General features: G+C 32.4%; 1 protein-coding gene across 1 annotated transcript in view; it reads right to left on the bottom strand.

The window, feature by feature from the left end:
* LOC136988187 (structural maintenance of chromosomes flexible hinge domain-containing protein 1-like) overlaps positions 1 to 23,572 on the bottom strand; it is a 211,918-nt gene that overhangs the window by 72,414 nt on the left and 115,932 nt on the right. The window contains exons 26-29 of the mRNA XM_067286015.1: positions 22,226 to 22,293; positions 21,979 to 22,124; positions 21,772 to 21,901; positions 11,605 to 11,685 (exon numbers count right to left, since the gene is read on the bottom strand). Coding sequence (XP_067142116.1) covers positions 11,605 to 11,685; positions 21,772 to 21,901; positions 21,979 to 22,124; positions 22,226 to 22,293 — 425 coding nt within the window. The remainder of the gene's footprint in view (positions 1 to 11,604; positions 11,686 to 21,771; positions 21,902 to 21,978; positions 22,125 to 22,225; positions 22,294 to 23,572) is intronic.

A 23,572-nucleotide genomic window follows, 5' to 3' on the forward strand; every position in this document is an offset into this window, starting at 1 on the left:
TATTTACAATTGACATTCTTAGGGTTACACTAAAAGCACAGACAGTGATTTTTATTAATGTGTGGTGTTAACATTGTAGTTCAGTAGATTTGTATGACTATGAATGCCACTAACAAGGGAACTGTCGGAGTGTCATCTAATAGATTTTAATAAAATTTAGTTAATAATTACGTTAAAAGTATACAAACTCTATGACAAATTTCTAGTATTCACTAAAAGTGTTAATCAGAGTTATTAGCAATCAAATGTCGTACTATTTTATAGTACTTAAACACAAATATGCAAATTTTTAGAAGTGAAAGGGTCGCGGAGGAAGACGGCGATATTACATTTAGAATAAATTCTGGAATTTTCGAAAATGGGAGAAGAATTAATAAAATTTAGTTTAATTACGTTAAAAGTATACAAACTCTGTATTAAATTTGTAATGTTTACTAAAAGTGTTAATCAGGATTAATAGCAATCAAATGTCGTACTATTTTATAGTAGTTTAACACAAATATGAAAATTTTTAGTAGTGAAAGGGTCGCGGAGGAAGATACAGTAATACCTCGATTTTCGTTGACTTTGGTTTTCGTCGATTTTTTGCAAAAAATTTGCCTCGGATTTCGTCGGCGTGCCACATGATCTCGTTGCTAATTTTGCGAAAACAAAGAGCAACCCACGCATTTTTCTGCTCACAAGTCCTCGTGGCGGTGTTTTTTGCTGTACGAGCATTACTCCGCGCGTCTAGCCAAACAATTCCATTGCTTCCATTCTTTTTAGTTCCATCGTGGGACCAAAGAAAGTTTCCAGAGCCAGTAGCCCTTCGAACAAGGCCAGGAACACGATCGAGTTGAAGGAAATCATTAAAAAATACGTGACTGGCATTAAAATTGCTGAAATCGGTCGCATGTACTGTACTTTTCGGGAAGTCATCATCCACGATAAGTTTCGTTGTGGCGAAAAAGGAAGCAAAAAGGAGGCTAATGTAGCGAAAGGCGTAAATGTGCTAATGAAACAGAGACCGCAAACAATTGAAGAGGCCGAACAGTTATTATTAATTTCGATCAATCAAAAACAGTTAGATGGTGATTCTGTTTCGGAGACCATTGTATTAGTTTTTTATACTCATTTTATATTAATTCCTTAATTTTTTTAGTATTAAACACTACGAAAACAGAGGTATCACTGTATTACATTTACAGAGTAGAAGAAGAAATAACTCAAATAAATATTATAAAAGATTAGATATATATACTACTTTAACAATGAAATTTAATATAAAAGTATTGATAGAATAAATATAAAGAAAACAATCGAAACGTAATAAATAAATACATTTTAATAGATATATTTAAAAGTTATTATATTCACAAATTATTAGATGGACAACTATTTACATGATATTTTTCAACAAAGCAAAATAAACAAAGAATCTGTTGGCATCGTGCACATTTAACAAATCGAAGATTTTTGCAATTACTCTCGACACAATTTAAACTGTCAGTGTTTAAAAAAGAAAAACAAACTTGTTTTACATTTAAGAATTGACACTTTTCATTTACGAGTCCAGAAGCGAACCATGCATGTTTAATCAAATTATTAAATATTGGCGCAGATAATTGATGATGAAGAATCGAATGTAATTTTATAATGCCATTTCTAGTTGTCCAAAACAATTTCATCGAAGAATCATTACAGAATAATTGTATAGCATTTAAAATTTCTTTAGCTAAAAGTTTTAATTGTCTATGAAATCCGACATCTAAAGGTTGGCATATAGACGTACACTTTGGTGGAATAATTAATATTTCGCATGAATTTTGATTTGTAGATGTTTGAAATACTGTATTATAAATATTAATATTTGTTTGTCCACTCCACGAGTCAATTATTAATAAAGAGTTTTCTGTTATATTTGGAGATAATACGTCTTTTACATAGTTTGTAATAATTGCTGTAGATAATTTGCCAGATGAGCTAGCTGTAACAGTTACGTTTGGGGCATTGAACAGCGATGCTTGAACTCTACGTCCAAAGGTTCCATGAGCCTCTTGTAAGCAAATAAATACATTACCTACAACTTGTCCGTTAGCATTAATTAAATATTGAACAGTGTAGGAATGCGTTACTTTATTACTTGGAGAATGTGCAAATCCAATAGTGTTTTTTTCTCCTTTATATGAAAGTGTTCTTGGTGAAATCATTTCGTATGAAAAACCACACTGATCCGTATTGAATATGAAGTTACGTGAATAAGACGGCAATAAATTTTTTACTGTTGTTTGAAATTGCGCAGCTTTTACTAATATATCCTTTTCGTTCACTATTTCTGTTTTATTTACAAGTTTTGTAATCTTTCGAGATACTAATCTATATTCTTTTTTAAATTTTGCAACCCAAGAATCACTAGCTGTAAACTTAATTGAACTATTCAGTTGAAGAAATTTCTGTAATGCCCATATTTTTAATTGATTTCCTTTAACAATTTTATAGCTGCCTCGAGCTTCGTCAAACATTTGTTTAGTATGTTCTTTAATGATTTTTAACGTTTCAATTCTATGCTTTCGAGATTTAAATTGTTTTTCCCATTTATATAAATCACTAAAACGTTTTAATTCTTTAGCTCCTTTCCGCTGTAATGTGTGTAATTTCCATTTTGGGTGTTTCTTATGCAAGTTAAGAATTTCTTCTTTTCGTTTTGTTGAGATTATATTCTTATCGAATTTTTCATCATCTGAATATCCCGATTCACAGTCAGTGTCTGCGTTATCAGTTTCTTTCTCTAGAAGCAGACGTGTTATTTTATTATCTGAAATAGGCCTATCTATAATCAAATTATTATTTTCCATCTGACAAAACTCTTCGTCATCTCTACTTACATAACTACTTAAAATATCGCTAAATGCATTAAAAAGCAGTTTGGCTACCTGTTTATCAACGTCTGAAATATTATGCCTACAAATATTTTCTGTAGGCCAAACATTATCACATAAACGTTTAAATTCTGCTATAATGTTTTGAATATTTACATTTAATTCTCCCATTTTCGAAAATTCCAGAATTTATTCTAAATGTAATATCGCCGTCTTCCTCCGCGACCTCTTCACTACTAAAAATTTGCATATTTGTGTTAACACTTTTAGTAAACATTACAAATTTAATATAGAGTTTGTATATTTTTAACGTAATTAAACTAAATTTTATTAATTCTTCTCCCATTTTCGAAAATTCCAGAATTTATTCTAAATGTAATATCGCCGTCTTCCTCCGCGACCCTTTCACTTCTAAAAATTTGCATATTTGTGTTTAAGTACTATAAAATAGTACGACATTTGATTGCTAATAACTCTGATTAACACTTTTAGTGAATACTAGAAATTTGTCATAGAGTTTGTATATTTTTAACGTAATTATTAACTAAATTTTATTAAAATCTATTAGATGACACTCCGACAGTTCCCTTGTAAGTGTTTCTCGTCCTCTCTGCAAGCAACTTGATGTTCTGCAGATAATTATTCAGATGACTGTACATGTCTTTCTCATATATTAGGGCTTGTAGAGGACACAGCCAGTTATGGCTGTTACGAAGTGCAGCCTCAATGAATCTCTCTCTGTTGCTGTCGAAGAGTGGACAGTCAAACAATAGGTGAAGGTAGTCTTGTTTGGTGTTCATGTTGCACCTGCAGGTCTCGCTGTCCTGTAGCTGGAACTGGTGGAGGTAAGCATTGAAGTTCCTGTGGCCAGTGAGAACTTGAGTCAAGGCAAAGTTGGGAACAAGATGCCGGCAACAGCCTGACAGAGATGTCTGGAATGAAGGGATGGCCTGTAGTGCAGTTGTTCCAATCTTCTTGCCAAGTTTGCAAAAGTTGGTTATAGATCCATTTATGGATAGTGGAAGGCATTATCTTACTGTAAGAACAAGGAAAGGATGAGACTGCAGCTCTTTTGGCAAGAGCATCAGCTGCCTCGTTCCCCTCCACCCCAGAGTGGCCACGGACCCAGTTAAGGGCTGGATGTATGATTATTACTGATAAGCATTTTCTGAATGGTGGTAACATTAAGCCATTGTTGTTGGTGTTAGAAATTGAGTGAAGAGCTATAATGCTGTTTGTGTAGATGGCTATTTTCTTTACAGGGGAACCAGTCTTCATTCATTTGGTGGAATGCCTTGGTGATGGCAAAGGTATGTTGCCATCACCAAGGCATTCCAACAGTATTTGCCAAGCTTGAAAGCAGACTGGTGAGTAATATTGCCTGCCTTGTTGTATACAATAAAAGCTGCGCCCACTTGATCCTCTTGCTTGGAACCGTCTGTGTAGATTTTATAATCATGGTCATTCTCATCATGGTAAGTGAGGTCCTGGATGTTCATGGAAAGAGTCATATTTATATAGGAGTTGGGAATTTTCTTTTTGATACTGTTGGTAATGAGGTCTTGGTAGATTTTGTCAGGAAGGTTTGGAAGGGTTTTGTGCTGAATTTTATCTTTACAGTTAGAGAGGTCAATCATGTTTTTGAGATTCCAAGACCACACAGCTGCTCTAATTTTAAGGTATAGAGGGCAGAGTCTGCTTATGACCAGAAGGGCCGAGGTGGGTGCAGTACAGTAGGCCCTGGCAATTCGCAATGCTGCAATTCTCGGGACTTTGTTAAATTTTTTGATATTTGCTTGCTTGTAGGTGGCCTTTCCCCAGATAGGGACAGCATAAAGTATAATGGGCTCTACGGCACCCAAATAGATATATTTGATAGCATTGTATCTGATCCCCCAGTTATTGGCTGCTATACTAATCAGTTTGTTGGAGACAACTGTTGCCTTTTTGCAAATGTCGATGTGCTTCATCCAGGGTTACCCCAAGATACATTAACTCCTTCATCCTAGAGATTCTTGTATTGTTGATTTTAATGGTTGGGCTGTTTTGAAGGCTAGGTGTTTTTTGGAAATATGATGTACTTACACTTGTTGTAATTTATAGGCAGTTTACTATCAGTGCTCCATTTGTAGATGGTGTCCATTATTATATTGTATAGGGGGGTCAGATTGTTGGAGTTTTTGTCGGAAACAAGGGCCACCGTGTCATCGGCATACCCTTGCACCAAGAAGCCCGGTATCCTGATGCAGATGTTCAGAAAGTCATTGTGAACTAGAGTCCAGAGGGTTGGGCCAGCTGTAGACCCCTGAGGGCAACCCTTGGCTGTTTGATGAATGTAGGAGAGATTGTTTGTATAAAAGCCAATGTGCCTATCTTCAAGAAAGCTACTCACAATGTTAAAAATGTTATTAGGGCAGTGATATTCACAGAGTTGATACAGGATTTCCGGCCACCATAAGTTATCAAATGCTCCTTGGAAATCAATGGAAATTAGAACAGAGTGTTTACCATCTTTCTTGGCCTTTTCAATATAATCAATGATCGAGGCCAGGGCTGTGGTAGTTGACCTACCAGGAACAAAGCCATGTTGGTGGATATTGATATAGTTTTTCTTCATAAGATGGTTGGTGATAAATCTGTCCAGGATTTTACCCATGATTGGCAAAAAGAAAATGGGTCTGTAGTCTCTGGGGCTAGTGGGTGGTTGTTCACTGTTTTTTGGTATAAGTTTGACTGAGGCAGACTTCCAGTCAACAAGGAAGTACCCAATCTGAAGGCACCAATTATATAGTACTACAAAGAATGATGGAAGTGCTTCAAAGGTTTTCTTTGTCATTTTGCCTGTTATTGCATCCTTTCCAGGGGCCTTCTTTATTTTCATCTTTTTAAAGGCTTTGGAAACTTCACTGTAAGTGAAAGGAGGATTGTCGCATGTGTTTGGGGTGAATCTAAAGCAATTCCGTTTTTCTTTATGCACACTATTGTCATCAGTTTGGTTATCAGTGAGAAAGAGGTGGTCAAAGATGGTTTTTATTGTATCACTAAAGGAGGTGGTTAGAGTATCCAGTTTGTGGATAGGCAAGAGAATGCCCGTTTTACACTGTTTTTTTGAAGAGAACGTAGTAGGGGGGTCAGGTCCAGGATTTATCGAACCGTCCACAAAACTTCCTCTAGGTTTTATGTCTCTTTTGGTTAATTAAGGTTTTGTAGTTATTAAACTTGTTGATATAGGCAGCATGAAGGGTGTTGTGAAGGTCATTGTTGTGTTGTTTTTGGTATACCTTTCTTAACTTTCTAACCTCTCTCCTTACAGTTGTGAGTTCACTGTCCCACCATGGTACTGAAGTTCCAGCTTTTGTTTGGTGAGAGGTGTTGTGATAGCAGGTTTTTATGCAATTGTTTAAGTGGTGATGCACTTATCAATGTCTTTTTTGTCCATCTGTGTTACAGGCTTTTCAATATTCCAGGAGCATTTAAGTTGTTCATGAAAGGCATTCCAGTTAGTTTTGGTTACATAATTGTTGGTGTGGACAGATTTGCCTGTAAGGTTTAAAGTTTTAATATATCTATGATCACTGGCACTAGGATAGTCTTGTGTGCTACAGTATACAATAAGGTTGTTCATGTTGCTGTTTGAAAGCACCATGTCCATCCAGTTGTCACTTCTGCTGCTGTGATAGGTTGACAAGGGGCTAGTGTTGTTAGATAAAAGTTGATTTGTGAAGGCAAATTCAAGAAGGGCATGGCCCCTTGGGTCCTCTATGTCACTGTGCCATACTGGTGACCTAGCATTGGCATCCCCTCCTATTAGCCACAGGCGACCATTGGTCTGGGAGCTGATTCTTTCCAGTTCCTCCAACAGAGCCAATGTCCCGGAATGGAGAACAATATATTGACATAAAAAAAGCTGGATTGGTATTGTTACTATGTTACTGTGGCAATGGTAGTGGCATATTTAGAACTGAGGTTGGGAAGGAATTGTGTCCACGTTTGGGTTGCAGATGAAAATACTAGTCTTTGGTTTAGCAGTGTATCCATGTGGGGGGAAAGGTCGTCCATTTGTCAAAATGTGGAAAGTAGTCTTTATAAAGGTATAGTTCTTGTACCATTATAACATCTATCTTCTAATCTTCTTCTGTTTTAAGCAGGAGGGAAGTTGGAATCAAACATACTCCAAATCAATCTTCAAAGGACCTTGGCCCTTTAAAGATTGATTTGGAGTATGTTTAGCTTTATGTTGTATGGTTGTTGTGCGTTACTTTGATTTCCTCTATTGGCCATAGTTAGTTTTTTGAATCATTAATGCCTTTGTTCAGACTGTAATTGGGCAGCCTGCAACAAATGTGTTGTGATCTGTTATGAATTTATAGCCTTCTTCTTTGGATTTGGATTTCTTTCAGACTTACAATTGCTCTTCTGATGTCTGGGGTGACTGCAATGACCACAGGCATACAATTTTCTTTCATCTGGCCTCTGTTCAAAACAGTGCTTACTCGACAGACAGATAGAAAATCTTAATTATTATGCCTTTGTGTCTTTTATCTTAATTTAAACTTGTGTCATCTACTGGTACTTTATCAATTAACAGGACTTATTATACTGGATTTATGAATGTAGAAATTGAGTCTTACAGATCAGAAATATTATTATTTAATTCACCTGTACACACATATTTTAACACTGTGTTTCAGACCTGTCTGTCCCTCATCAGCAGGCATTTAAAAGACATTTTCTACAATTAATTTAAAAATAAATTTTTGTTACAATCATAAATAAACATAAAATTTCCTGACAATAACACAATAAAATTCTTACAAATTCTGGGTTTTTAAACACCTTCATAATTCTGAACATATTCAAAGTCAATATTAACCAAATAATTCCATACAAATTCTTGTTTTTTTAAAAAAAAAAAAAACATAAATAATCAAATTAAATTAATAAGTTTATTTGGTTTAAAACTTACTTCATTGATTGTTCTCTTTCACTTAAACTACACCCCAATCTGTTCCTATCCATCCTTTTATACATCACCCTCTCTCCTTCCTCGATAATGCCTCTCCATGATTAGTGTATCTCCCTTCTGGTTGAGTTATTTATTCTATTCGGTTGTTTAATTATATCGATGTGTTCATATAATTGTCTTTTATAATTATTTTCTTCTTTTTTCCTTATTTTCACGGTATTTAAAACAATTTCACAATCTTCTGAGTTACAGTGTTCAGCCACTGCTGAGTTTGCATATTTTCCCTTAATTGCTCAAATATGTTCACTTAATCTTATTTTTAATTTTCGTTTTGTTTCTCCAATATATGTTTTTTTTTGGGGGGGTTACAATTACAATTAAATGAATACACTACACCTTTTTCTTCTGTTATGTTGTATTTTTCTTCGTTTCTATAACACAGATATTTTTTAGTTGAATTTATTTTTTCGGGTATTAAATTAATTCTACTTCTTACTACTTTTTAATTCTTTCAAATAACTTTGGAACAAACCTTATTTTAACAAATTTTTTCTCTTTATCCATTAATTTTAATTGTTTATCATTTTCTAATTTTCCTATCCATTTCTTCAGTAAGTGTTTTGGATAATCATTTAAAATAAACATTTTAATTATTTCTTCTTTTTCTTTTTTTCTGTGTTTCCTTTTCACTTGTTCTTTGTCTTATTTTATTCATATACATTTTAACTATGTTATATTTCATACTAATTGGGATAACAGGTTTTTAATTAATTATTTTAGAAATTTGTATGGGTAATACGTTAAACCACCACCCAATTTTAGGTACCTCTAAAACTACCCTCCTTTTGACAATCCCCTGCTGCTGCTTCCCCTTCCACTAGGTCCGATCAAAAATTCAAAACTTTAAAGTTAATTAACTTCCCCCTAATTAATGTAATTAAGTAATTTTCATACCAGTAGCTTTGAATGATTAGCTGTTTCCAACTGTATATTACAAAAGGTCCTGGCACAAAAAGTTCTGCGAAAAAATCCACTTAATTGAGGAGCACAAACAAGTACAACTGTAGCAGCACGAGCCAAGTAGTATCGATAGCTCACACTGTACAGAGAAGTTGCAAATTTTGAAACAAGTTTATTGGAAGCTCCAGAGCCAAGAAAAATGTTTAAATGCCAGAGCACTCAGAGCCTTGTTCCTGTGGAGTCCACTGTGTTTTGCATCATATTTCATTAGGTTTTTCTCACTGTATTTTGGGCAAAATATTGTCCACATTTAAACTTTCATGTGTACAAGATTCACATAGCCCAGGCTTGCAGCACATAGCTCCATCTGATATCAATAAGAGTTATTTTTGCCAAGCAGTTTTTAGCAAAATATGATGAAAATGAAAATTTCCTGAAAACTTTTGAATATTTGATGAAGCCTCCTTTCATGTAAATGGCTGTTAACAAGCAAAGCTTTCAATACTGGGCTGCTGAGAATCCTCATTTTTTACACCAGCAACTGTTTCACAGTAAAAATGTGTGTGGGGCATGTGATATCCCCAAAAAGAATTATTGGGCCATATTTTTTGAGGACAATGATGGCTGTGTGATTACTGTGACTTCAGAATGATACATCAAAACAATTCAAACATTTCTCAGCTACTAACTAGAGATGTATCCAATGAACAAGTCAACATAGCTACAGCTCATACTGCAATAATATCAATTGCCACTTTATGAAAGCTTTTAATAAACTGTATTATGTCTAAAAATAGCAATATCAGGCCTGCAAAATTACCAGATTTTCGGCATATGGTTATTTTTTATGAGTATTTTTAAAAAGTTAAGTGTTTGCTTGTTGTCCTCACAGCATTAACCCTTTGTCAGTCACATTATAATTTCTAATGTATTTTATTGTACAGGTGACAGTTGTCACTCACCTATTTTTATCATTCAATAAATTTACATCTGTTTGTTTTTTAAAACATTGGTGTATATAAATATGTAAAATCTTACTCTTGATATTATTTTTTGTGTTAATTGAAAGTATTTTAGATTTGTAATGGAATTACAGATTGGAATTCTCAACAATAAATCAAAACTAAAAGGCTTAATTTTATATTCAGTGAAACTTACTTAAGGTGACCACTCTTGTGACCAAGATAATTGGTTACTATAGAAAGGTGGTCACTATATAGAGAATACATACATTATATCAAACAAATCCCAAGGCATCTTGTTTTGTAGGTTTGTAAATTTATTTATATTAATGTCAACAACTGTGATTTTATATAGCAGTATACATATTGTGTCAAAAACTATAAATAGGGATATCCTCTCTTTGAAGTTTTCCATTGTTATGTCATCTACATCATTTGATTCCCCACACAGTACCTTCTCTGAAATGTCATGTCTGCTTAAATGATTTGAGTGAGCCATTTGATGCATAGAAGTTCTGAATATGAAGCTTCTCTGCAAATTTGAATGCTACTTCCTGTAGATTGAGTTAGACAAATGAGCATTCATTCCATGCATTTGCTGAAACCATTTCAGAACAGTAGCATTTATCTCGAAATTTGTTGTCTTTCTTTTTTTTGTTCTTACTTTTCTGGGACAGTCTCTATTTTCAAGGCAGAATACTTTGAATGTCATGAAATGGTTAAAGTATTCTGCTTTACATTTATGAATGTTGTTAACATATGTTTTACTTATCCTGAACTTTGCTGCTGCTTTTTGCTGACTATTGAATTTAAGAAACATAATAACCTCAACTTTTTCTTTCAGAGAAGATCTCTGTATGACTTAGTTTGAGCCATAATTGAGAGCTGCAGAGCTACAAATGAACAGATTTTAGATGCTATCAGTAGTGAATAAAACATATAAAATTACAGAATACACTTATGTATGACAAATAGGAGAAACTTTCAGTACAGTAGAAAATGGTGTAATCTGCAGAATTTTACAGCTTAAACAATAAAATCCAGCCCAAAATTTATAATCACTAGTGCTCAGAAATTCAGATATTGATATAGAAAAACATATAAAAGCAGATTTCAGAGATGATAAATAAGGGTTCCAAAAAATGAAAAATAATTTTAACATTTTTACTGAAATGTGGATTGAATTAGTTTCTCATTCTGTAGAATAAAAAATACATTAGTGAGATATCTAGAGAGTTCAAATTTAGTTTTAATAACTGATGCAAATACAAAGCAAATAAAAAAAATTCAACAATCTAAGATAATTAAACAAATAAACAACCGAAAACAAGACAGAGCATGAATGTAGGTTTTGAGCAATAACTGGGAGTTCAATTTTATAATTACTTGATAAACAAACAAAAGAAATTGGAATAATTTTTTATTTTATTCAAAGATATAGTCTTCATTTAATAAAAGTACAATATTGATAAAATAAAAAAATTAGAAATAATTAAAATATAAGAAAAAATTAACATATATTGAGTGATTAGACTGACATTATGTAATATATATTATATCAACAACAAAAATCTAATATAGAAAGTGATAAAAGTATAAATATATTATAAAATAGTAGTTTTTAATTAACTTTTTACATATAATATGTTTCAGTTAATAATAATATGTAAAGGTAAATTAAAATAGTAGCAAGATTTGTTTACTTTATAAATAATTATGCAATTGAAATGATTTTCAAAATAAATAAGTTAAAGCTACAAAAGTCATGCAAGTGATTGCTACATGTATTAAAAAACTGAAGATTGAATTTCTGTATGACTTTCAAATACAATAGTTCAACATAAAAAGTTATACTAACCTGGCCTACAGCCTTTTCCAAGTGGGTATAATCAATTCCATCAGCTATTATCAATAGATCGACTAAATTTTTAAAAGACAGCTGAAAATAAATTTAAAAATGCAATTTTTCAAATTTCTAAATTTAATTTATAAAAAAAATAAATAAACATGATGCCATCTAGCCAATCTCAATTTGATTTGCTACCACAAATACAGTAGAACCTGGTTAACTCAAGTTGATTGGAGAAAAAAAATTGGTCTTTAAGGTAAGAAGTTTTGAGTTATGACATTTCACTAAAAATTAAGATTTTGTGCATTGGTTCATTGGTAATCATATTAATGCATCTATTCCATCAGTCTTATTATGCAGAATCATTGTGTCAATGTAAACCTCTGGTGTTGTCCAGAAACCCAGTGCTGCTTAACACCACATGGTTAAATAAGCTACTGAGAAGAGAAATGCTTTCCCGAATCCATTCACTTCTAAGTGTTTAGTAAAGACTTTTTAAATTGCAATATTTTTTGCCTAGAATTAATCTGTTTTTTATTTTTATCACAAATATACAACTCTATTTTTAAAATTTTGCCACAAAGGTTAAAATTTTTACACAGAATCAGACTAAAATCCTTTTTTTTAATTAATCCATCAAAAATCATTTATTTACTATGTCAACTAGTCAGATAAATCTATCAGCAATCAAATAAAACAAAACAATAACAAAAAAAAAAACTAAAAAGAAAGCAAGTTTGAATGGCAGTTAATACTGTAACTACTATTCAAACTTGCTTTTTTTTTTTTTTAAACTTTTTTTTGGCTTCCAGACAATGTGTGTGGCTTATATACTGATAAGTCACACACATTGTCTGGAAGCCAAAACCCCCTGCCCACAGTCAAATCACAGAATGTTTATTTTTTCTGTATGTGATTCTCACACTTTATAAGAAGTTTCTGATTAGTTTATTCAATAGATAAGTGTTAATTATTTTATTTAAATTAAAATTCTGGAACATTAAATACAAATACGTCACACTAACCTTGTATAGCTTTGCAGTTAATTTTATAAATGTAACACTAACATATTCAATCCACCCTAGGACCTTCCTTCAGGTGTTCTATAAAAATTTTTCTGGTGCGATCTGAGTTCGATTTAGATTCTGATTTTAAATGTTCCAAATGTTTCCATCTTCAAATTTATTTTAAAAAATATTTTTAAATTTTAAATTTCCAAAACATGTGTGCCTGTGCCAACCATTAACACGCCAGATCATATCAATACATAGCCTGCCATGCTCTCAAAAGTTGTTTTTCATCTTTTAAATTGATTTACAGTCCTTTGCAGTCCACTTTAAAAATTTCTAACGCCTCCAGATTCCGTAGTTGGTTTATATGCCAAGTTTGCCAGTTTATTGTCACTTGTTGTAATTCCAGTGTAATGCCATTTTCGCTGGCATATATAGCTAAGGCCATAGTACTTTTCCTCTTTTCAATATCTGTTTTGTGTTCACGGAGGCATTGTTTGAGTGATCTTTTTGTAGATCCAATATATACGAGGTCTCTATAGAATCTGTTATCTCTTAGCAGGATTTTATAAACTCCTGTTGTTCTTCTGATTTCCATCTGATCTTTCTCACTCCTTAGCATGCTGAATGTATCCGGCTTATGCCTGTAGGCTATTTTTGTATTAGTATAAGCCCCAATTTCTTGATATAGGGACTGCATATGGTGCTAATACATTATAGCGATACGGTAGGGAGACTCATCTTGCTGCAGACCATTTTTCAGAGCTCTATTCAATTTTTATAGCCATGGTTTTCAGAAATTTCTACTATTCTTCTTATTTCCCTCCATTTGTCTTGTTCTTTGTTACAGTGTGTGTAGACCCTTCTGGTAAGCACTATAAAAGCTGCCATTTCGTAGTTGTATGGATTGTTAGAGCTGGCTGGGATGTATATTGGGATGGCACTTGGTTTTCGGTATATCTTGATGTTGTATCCACTACCATTGAATGTAATATTAAAGTCCGAAAAATGAAAAGGTATCTGCAACTGCAAAGATATACAAAATTAGTGAAAAGGATTTGTACTTATTATCGCTTTGTTTGTCAGATAAATTTGATTCTGGAGTGTTTATGAAAATACTGTATCAAAATCCCATATGAATTAAACAGTTCAACAAATTAGAGTTGACCAGTTTGATTTAATGTGTAAATCCTTATGCTAAACAATCAGGGAAAGAAAATGACTTCAAGTAAACATGACTTTGAGTTATCCTAGTTCAAGATAACCAGATTCCACTGTATGTTAAATTTGACATATAATAAAACTTAAAACATTTTCAAATCTGTTTTTTTATAAATCAATGCATTATATATGTGGTTTGGTACAAAAAGTGATGTAACAGTTTCAGATTATGTTGTTATTTATATAGTTAAAGACTTCAAAAAGCTTATTTTCATTGATAAAAATAAGTAAATAAATTACTTCTTACAATGTAATTTTGAAAATAATCAAAACTATTAAAAAATATGAAATGTTTGTATGCTATTACAAAAAATTCACGTAAAATGATGTAAAAAACATATTAATGTAATAAAATACATATAATATAATTAAATATATAAATTATATATTATTAACCCTTTCCCGGCCAGGGTACCGATCTATCGTTACCCTAATTGTTTCGCAAAACGGCCAGGGTACCGATTCATCGTTACCCTGTTAAAAATCGATTTTTATAAAATTTATCGACAACAGATGTCAGCACTTGATGGTATCATCTTGTTTATCGTCTGTTTTACATATTTTTGTCCAGGTGGTGTTCTGTCGATTAAAAAAACTTTTAATTATCGATAGTTTTTCTTTAATTTTTCATTTTCTGATTATTTTTTATTTTATTTTTGCATATCTATATAATAATATTACTATAATAAGTTCATTAATGCTATAATAAGTTTATTCAGCTATAATATGTTAATGCATTATAAATATTCAAGTTATGACCTTCAGTTCTGATATTTTATATATTTTTTTAATTTTTAATTTTCAATTATTTTTTAAATTTAAAATATCCGAAAATGTTACATCTATTGCTACTGGTAATCATATGTTTATTACGAAAATAAATAATCTTGTTTGATATGAAATGAATAAAGTATATTAGTTCATTATATTAGTTGAAAGCAGAATAAAGTTCAAATTTTAAACAAATGTTTGATATAATGTGCGATAATTTCACAACGAATAAACGTACATGCATAAATGTTATATCAAATTGTACAGAACAATATTCTACGTCGTATAGGCTCAGTGACAATAAGAATGGAGTAAGCAGGCAATGTTAATTTTGACAAATAGTGACAAATTTTCAAGTCTGAATGTCAGTTATCATATATTATTATTATTTTTCTCATAAATGTTTCAAACTAACTTTATTGAAATATGTCGTATTTAAAACTAACTATATTGATAAATATATGTAATTTTTTTTCATATGAATAAAATAATAATTTAATTTTTAGTGAATTTTTAAAATAATATTGCCTGATTCACCTATTTTGACCTTGGCCGTTTTACAAAATAAGGGGGCGTGGCAAACGGCAGGCTAAGGGTTAAATAAATAAATTATGTAAAAAATATTTATATTTATAACATGTGGAAAAACATTTTATCACATCATCTTAGTAACAACAACAGAAATTAATACGTTTTTGATAGTTTTATAGTTTTTGTTTAATAATGACAGTTAATTCATCCCCTGTGATTTCTAAGACAACCTTTTTGTTGTTCTGTAAAAATGTGTTCTTCAACATGTTTGTATATTTTGTTTTCAATACAGGATGTCAATAATTTGTAGAGATTTGGAAGACATGTTGTAAGGAACTGAGTCCGAGCGTTATTTTTATTTTATTATTATTTTTTCGTTTTATTATATTTTGTTTGGGGCTTATGTTTATTTAAGATGAAGGTTCCCCACCACTCTCTTATTAGTAATGAAAAAAGAAGATAAACCAACTCACGAAAAAAAAAAACAAGTGCCGTAGGAAAAATCTAGCGCACTTGCGCTGCCCAGAGGAAGTAAACGGTCCGCAGAAAAAAAATGGAGGGGGGAATCCCCACACTCACTAGCAAAGAAATACTTACTAAACCGTCATAACATCCCAGAAAATTGTGCTAAACACTTTGTAAACGGTTTATAAGCTTTTGTCGGAAAATTAAAGCTGCCAGAAAGAAACTTAATGTTAGAAAACTAAGTATGTAAATAAGGGGAGTAACACAGCTGAATTGTGACGTCACCTCACCACATAAAACCAGTACGCTAACCGAAGAAGAACGAGGTGATTTCCAGAGCGAGGTAATTCCTGGTCGAAGTCCAGACTGAGAACTAGGCGATCCAAGGTGTTAAAGAGGAATTCGATTGACGATAGCGAAAAGATTGAGGGAACAGGTTCCTAGTATAGTGAGGTGACAGATAGATGTTTAGTTCGTAAGAGATTCTGTTCATAGTTCCTAAGTATTTGATTTGTCGAATTTTCAAAGGAGAATTAATATTAAGTTAAGCTAAGTAGCTGAGTTTTATTGTCGGGTTCACTTGTTGATTTTCGTTAATAAATTTTGTTCTGGATTATAGACAATTGTACATAGTAAATTCTATTTACTAATTAAATATATTTGAAACTTTTTTGCTTTGATTTGATATTTGTTGTTATTCTTACTAATATTTTCGGTGCACGCGTAAAAGCCTAGGCCTGGCAAACTAATTTCGAATCCGCGTAAAGTACCCGTTAGGTTAACGGAAGTTTTACCGGCCGCAGTTAGTGTCGGTTTCCTAAGATACTAAAAATAGTACTTTACAATGTGATTGGTCTGTATTGTGTGGGATCTGTGGTATTATTGTTTGTAGTTTCATGTAGGTAATGCACTGAATAAGAAATTTTGGCATGTCTCGTGGATTGATGATGATGTGTGTTAGGTGTTTAGCTAGTTCTGGTGCAGTGATGTGAACTTTTTATACCAGAAATTGTGAATGTTGTCTACACCAGGTGTCTTCCAGTTGTGTGTTCTGTTAACAGAGTAGCGGATGTTGTGTATGTTTCTTTCAGCACAGGGCATAGTTGGTATGTTATGCATGTTTTTGTTCTCCTCCTCGATCCAGCCTGCATCAGCATTGTGCGTAACAGCACTGGACCAAAGAGAAGACCAATAAGTTGTGAGTTCTTCTTCTGTTGGTGTGCCACTGTGCTATGTATCAGTGTTTGTTTTGGTACTAATTTGTCTGTAAAAGAGTTTTTCATTGTTTGTAAATAACTAATTTTGTTGTTTTTGTAGTGTACATGTTTTGTATCGTTTGAGTCTACATGCTTTGGCTGCAAGTTTTTGTTTTAGTGTATCAATGTATTCTATAATGTGTGTGTTGTAATATTCATGTTTTCTTGAAAATGTTTTTGAGTTGTTTCTTTAATTTGACTGTTATGTTGTTTTTAGTGTATTGTGTCAGCCTGCCTAATTGCTGTCTAATGTCATTTATTTGTGTTTCTAATCTTCTCTGCCAGGCAGGCTTGTGATAGAACTGTGTTTTGTGTGTGTCTGTCTGCAATTGTATTTTCAGTCCATGGTGTGTGACACACCATGGACTGAAAATACAATTGTGACTGCCCCAGCATAAACTAATGTATGAATGTCTGAGAGTGTAGAAATTGAATGAATGTAGTGTGGTAGTGAGTGAGTGTTTACATAATTTAGTGTTTTTCCTACTTCCTTTGACGTGTTGATTTTTGGTATTCGTGGTCTTTGTGTGGGATCTGTGCCTGTATATTTAGTGAGTGTTTCCTGAAATATAAGTGAGAGCGTATTAACTAAATCCATGTCTATGTTATCAGTGGTGGATGAGAAAGTGTCTGTAGTATCATTAGTGGTAGTTGTTGTATGTGTGTTATTATCAATGCTTGTTGCTGGATTATCCTGACAGGTTACATGATCTTCATTAATATTAAATGTTTCTGTCTGTTGATGTATTTGATCAGCAACCTGTTGTTTGATAAGTTTGAGTGTTGTTTGTGGGATAAGGTTGTTGTGTATAATTGTTCTGTTTTAATCAACAACCATTTGTTTGGTGACAGTGAGGTGAGGATATTGTTGTGTGAATGTATGGTGTAGTTGTTGGTACTGTACACTGTCATGTTTGTTTTAAGTCTTGTGGTCGTGTAGTAAGTATGATGATAAACTTGTTCATTTCTATTGTCCTTTTCATCCTATTGTTGGTATGGTTTTCCAGCCTTTGTGGTCTGTGGATGCATTGTCGCAGAAACACATGGGCTAGGTTGATTCCTCACTTCTGTAGAGACATTGCAGTTAGGGATTGCAATTGCTGGATCCCTCATCCAGCAATCCAGCTAAATCCAGTGCATTCTTGGCCTGCTGGATCCAGTGCTGCAGATCTGCAAATACGCAATTAACTTTCTAAATAATGGCACAAAAGTTTACGTTGTTAGCGTTGCTGCTTTGCTACGTGCGCTATCTCTCTGCGGCGAGAGTGACGTTGCCGTTCAATGCGGCATGTGCTACACCCCCTCTCTACACCGCACTGTCTGCCCTTTTTCCTCTGCTGATGTAATTGCCATTCATCCGCTCTCGCTAAATAAAGTGTCTTTGCGCTAAATAAAATAAGTAACTCCTCTCCTAGTCCTGATGCATAGTTCTAATTTACAGTCAGTTGTGACGTCAATGAATCACGTGATGGAACGATTTATGATTATTTGATGACCCTGAAACAAACTAACGTAGAGGCAGAAAGGGCCTTCTCCGCAGCGGGACATATATACAGTTCATTAAGAAATAGGTTGGGAGACAACACCATCAATATCATTTGTTTCTTGAGATCCTACTTCCAGAAAAGTCAAAAAAAAAATAATAATAACAGAAGTAATTGATTTAATTTTATTTAATCCTTTAAAATACTTTATTCAAGACAAGACTAATATTTTATAACTTCTACTCAAATTCTATTAAGTTAGAGTTTTTAACTTTTATTCTATAAGTGGTTAGTGGGCTAGGCAAGGCAATTTTATTGTGAAAATTAGTGAAAAACTGAGACTACCTAGTTGGTTAAATAGTTCATTAAATTAATGAGTATCAGTACCTTAGATATATGATGATATGAATGTATGTGATTGATGATTGTGATAATAATAACTAACTACTAGACTACTACTGATTACTTACTGACTACTTTACTAACACGAATAATTAAATTAGTTATAAATAACTACAGACTGATATGTAGAGCCTATATAAGAAAACTGGTAAGACTGATAGCCACTTAGCCACTGATTATCCGTCCTTACATTATTATAATATATTAATATAAATTAATTAGTAGAATTACCTTTGCTATTATTTAACTTAAAGATTACATTATAATCTAACTAAACATTTAAAGTTAATTATCTCTATCTCAAATGTTAAACCGAACCAAAGTTAAGTTTACTACCTTAATGTGTAAGAAGTTTTACTGATTTATAGTGACCAGTCTAAATAATAAAAGTTTCTTAAGTATTTTAAAAAATGTTTTATTTCTTTAAAAAAAAAACCATAAATTTCTGGATAGATAGATAGATAACACTTTATTGCACCAAAAATACATCTGCGCTGGATCCAGCTGGAATGATGTTGGTCCAGCAAAAATCCAGCTGGATTGAAAACACTGCTGGATTGCAATCCCTAATTGCAGTAGCCATGCTTAGGCTGGTGCTGCTTTCGCCACTGGTAATGAAGAGAGGCTGTGGCCTATTTTTCGAACGTGAGCCTCTTCCTAACCCACGAACACAGACCTTGTTAACCCGGGTGACGTCCGAGCTGGTATCACACTTAGATCTGGTTACTACCATGATAAATATCTCCACATAATGTGGGTGTGTGGTCACTCTTAGCTTCATTTCTCCCCACAGACCTTAGTGGCATGGGTGTCCCTACCAGGAGCTTATGCTCCAGCCTGAATTGCCCTATGGATCAGTAAAATTACTGGGCTCTCCCGCCATGTCCAGGTGGTGACCGTGGGAGAGTTATTGTTATTATTATTGTTTAAAGGTACAGTAGAGCATCATTTATCCGAATCAATTGGGGACTGGGGTTGTTCGGATAACTGATTTTTCAGATAACCGATTATGTATGAAAAAATATATTAACCTATACCATGTTGAAATTTTTCTCCATTGCGTGTCGCTTCGCGTTGAATTTTCGTCGATTTTAAGCCTAACGAAAATTTTTATAATAATAAACGAGGCTATTGTATCGTTAAAAATTATTTCTTTATTTTGTACAAACAAAATAAATACATTGAAAAATATAAAAACAAAAAAAAAATTATACTTTAGAAGTTAATCTAGTATCAAAAACATTCGATTCAGCACGACACAGTCTGACTGGAAAGCTTTTGGTTAACCGACGTTTTGGTTGATCGGCTTTCGGATAAACAACGTTGTACTGTATATAAAATTTCAAAACTAATATTATACACAAGATATAATAACAAAGAACTTAATATTGCTTTTTGTCTGGTTAAATTTTCAGGTTTTCAGGTAATTCACTACACTTAATTCAATTGTGATTTTATTTCTGGACTTATTACACTAAGGCCAGGGTTCTAATAATATTCATGTGAGGATTCGCCCTATAAATTACATTTTTATTATTTAAAATTTACACTCAAAATTTTGTGTTTATTTCGAAGGAAGTTTCAAACGGAAATGCTCTGATAATGGAAGTACACAGAACTTTCGTTTCCCATCTTTTAAAGTCCAATCCCTTATTTTAAAGTAAAGGAAAGCAAAAATATGACATCTCTGTGTACTAAAATACTGTTTTCTTTAAATTTTGTAATAAATTAACTGACAGAAGAAACGAAAACCATCCATTTCTCGATTGAGAAAAAGGAAGATGTTTTGTTACACTTCTGATGCAAGGGAAGTTGAATTTCCTTTTGCTGATCCCTTATCACCACCTTTATCACTAAACTTTAGCATCATCAAGAGACTCACACCTTGTGATCACCCCTCATACATCCCATTGACATATAGAATATCCCTCATTTTGATTGGACAAAATCCTGAAAATATACCGAATCCCTCATTTTGATCGAGGAGTTCGCCACCGATCATCAAGAAGAGAAGATCCATTCCATATCCGGAAGTTGTCACCCCAGTCTGCCGTTGCAGATATCCACCATTTCTCCAAAGAACTCCGACTGAAATTCCATCACTCACTCCTGATCCATAAAAACATACTTCATGATCATCAGAATTTGATGAGGTAGTAAATAACTTCGGGATTATTGTAAACTCTCTCTGCACAAGATAGGTTTTAAACAGATTATTTTTGTAATTCATTTAAATTTTGTTTTTATTAAATCCTTGTTATTGTTCTAACATGGTCTCATTCTTGACTCAAATCGAACAAACAGCCTTTCCACTTACTCATGACCCTCCCACTTGAAATTCCTGACAAACAAATATAAGCGTGCCTAATGCTATAACAAGCCTGGTGTCAGAAAAAACAACTTACAGGGGATCTTCACGGACTCCTGTTTCTCATTAAAGTCTTAGGAAGCCATCCTTTGCATCCATCTGCAGGCCAGTTTTCCCAACCGGACAGCCGATTAAGTGATATAGGAGTCACAACCACACACTATATCCCTGGCTAGCCCCTCACATTCATATTGCATATTGGAGAAAGAAATAAAAACTAACGATGTAAAAGATTATTACTAGAACTCTGTTCTTTATGTAATAAGTCTGGAAATAAAATCACTATTGAATTAAGTATGGTGAATTAATATCCACAAATAACTGATTAAGATGTTATGGTTAAATTTAAAAAAATATTTTCACAATAAATGAAATCTCATCATCAATTTATTTTACATATAAATAAATATAATATAATATAATCTATTATATAAACATAGATTATTATATACATGAATTTTGTAATCTGTATATAAAAAGAACTATAAAGAGATTTTGTTTATTTTGGAAACGTGTTTTCAAAAAATTTTAAATATGACTTTTTTTTAAAGCTATTTTATTTGTTTACTTAATTTTGTATAGTTGAATTTTATTTTACTCTTAAAATATTATAAAAAATTCTATTAAGAAATAAATAAATTTTTAAATTATTAAATAAAATTTCTTACTTTTTTATATGGATTTCCATGTTTATCTGCAACAGTGACTAGAATGTCTGATTGCAAAACTTCTCCAATTCGCACTTTATCTTTTCCACTAACAGTTGCTTTTATATAAGAAGGATCTCCATGTTTTGGCCTAATAAATTTATATAATAGTTTCAAAGCAATTGTCTTTCAGAATAAAATGAATATAACTTTGATTAATTAACTTACTTTACATTAAAACCAAAATCAATGACATGCCCATTAGACAGACTGACAGAACAATACATATTTTGTTTAACTGACTGAGGAGTTTCAATATCTGGTAATTTCCCAGCAGAAAATAATTCCCTGGAAGGTTGTGCAGTCCAATTAACCTAAGTTTAAAAAGTTTTTTTTAACTGTTATATCAATTTCTAAATTAACCTAAAATATTCCTATTTAACAATAATTAATATGTTTACATTCAAATTTATACCTTTAGTTTTTGTGAAATTTTCTGAGTTATAGCAATTGGTCGACCACCTTCATCAAAAACTTCATATTCTAAAAAAATATACCTGGTTAAAATTACATTAAAAATTCTAAAATGTTCATTACTTATAATAAGAGTTTTTCAGATATTCAAAAGTACTAACAAATATTTTGAGAGAAAGTAAAACAGATGTTAAGTCATACAGTGGCTGTTACACCTCTTTTTAACATTCTAACGAGTTTTCTTCCTTTTTCTTTTACCAACCTTTTAATTCCACAGTTTTAATTGCATTTTATTGTATCCCCCCTTTCATAATTTGCAGAACATACAAGTTTCTTCATACCAACTTTTAATTTTTATTATTTTAATAGAATTTTAACATAACCCCCTTTATAAAATACAGATGTTTTATTCTACATTGAAATCCAGTTGTCACTATTATCTATAACATACATGTAACTTCTGTCATCAAGACTGATGTAAAATTAAAAGGAGGACTGATGAGGTATTTAAGATGTGCTCTATCTGAAACCCTGTGTAACAATTTTACATCCTGCAGTTCAACCCATATGTCATCATTACCTGCATAAATTGCTAGTGTTGTAGTCAACAGCTTCTTTCTTATAAAAGGAAGAAGCTATAAGAAAGAAGCTGTCAACTTCAGCGTTAGCGACTTATGCAGATAATGATGACATATGAGTTGAACTGGAGGACTGATGACGAATATGTCTAAAATGCATACTCCCAGGAATCAATAAAAGCCTGTATAGCCATCTTAATTTTGTGTTCCTGTACAATTTGTTCTCTCAAGCAATTGTACACTTACTCATAACAAAGTAAAACAATTTTAAAAAATACATAAAAATGTTTATATATTATATCGAATACATAAATATTTACTGAAAGAAATTGTTCCTTTGACATAAAATATAAAAAGTAAAAATAAATGAAATTTTCAATAAATATAATGACAACAAACTAGTAAAATACAAAATCAGATATGTAAAAATTAATAAATAACAGCATAAAAATTTGGTGCTATGAATCAATAAAATCTTTCATTTTTTTTTATTTTCCCAATTTCAAAATAACAAAATTAATTTACATCAAGATTGTTTGTTTGTGAAAATGGAACTTCAAAAAACAACATACAGTCAAACTCAGTTATAACAAGCATTAAGAGACCAGCAAGATTTCCTTGTTATAACCATTACTTATTATATCTGTAAAGAGCAGTGATGAAATTAAATGAAAAATGGTCAGCTGCTTCGGGCACGAACATGTAGGGGGTGCCCACAGTTGGCAAAATCTGTAGCTACACCACTGATGATTTGTAAAATCTATCTTTTA

The sequence above is a fragment of the Centruroides vittatus genome, unplaced genomic scaffold (genome assembly GCF_030686945.1).
Source record: "Centruroides vittatus isolate TY-2023 unplaced genomic scaffold, ASM3068694v2 scaffold_324, whole genome shotgun sequence".
Classification (NCBI taxonomy): domain Eukaryota; kingdom Metazoa; phylum Arthropoda; class Arachnida; order Scorpiones; family Buthidae; genus Centruroides; species Centruroides vittatus.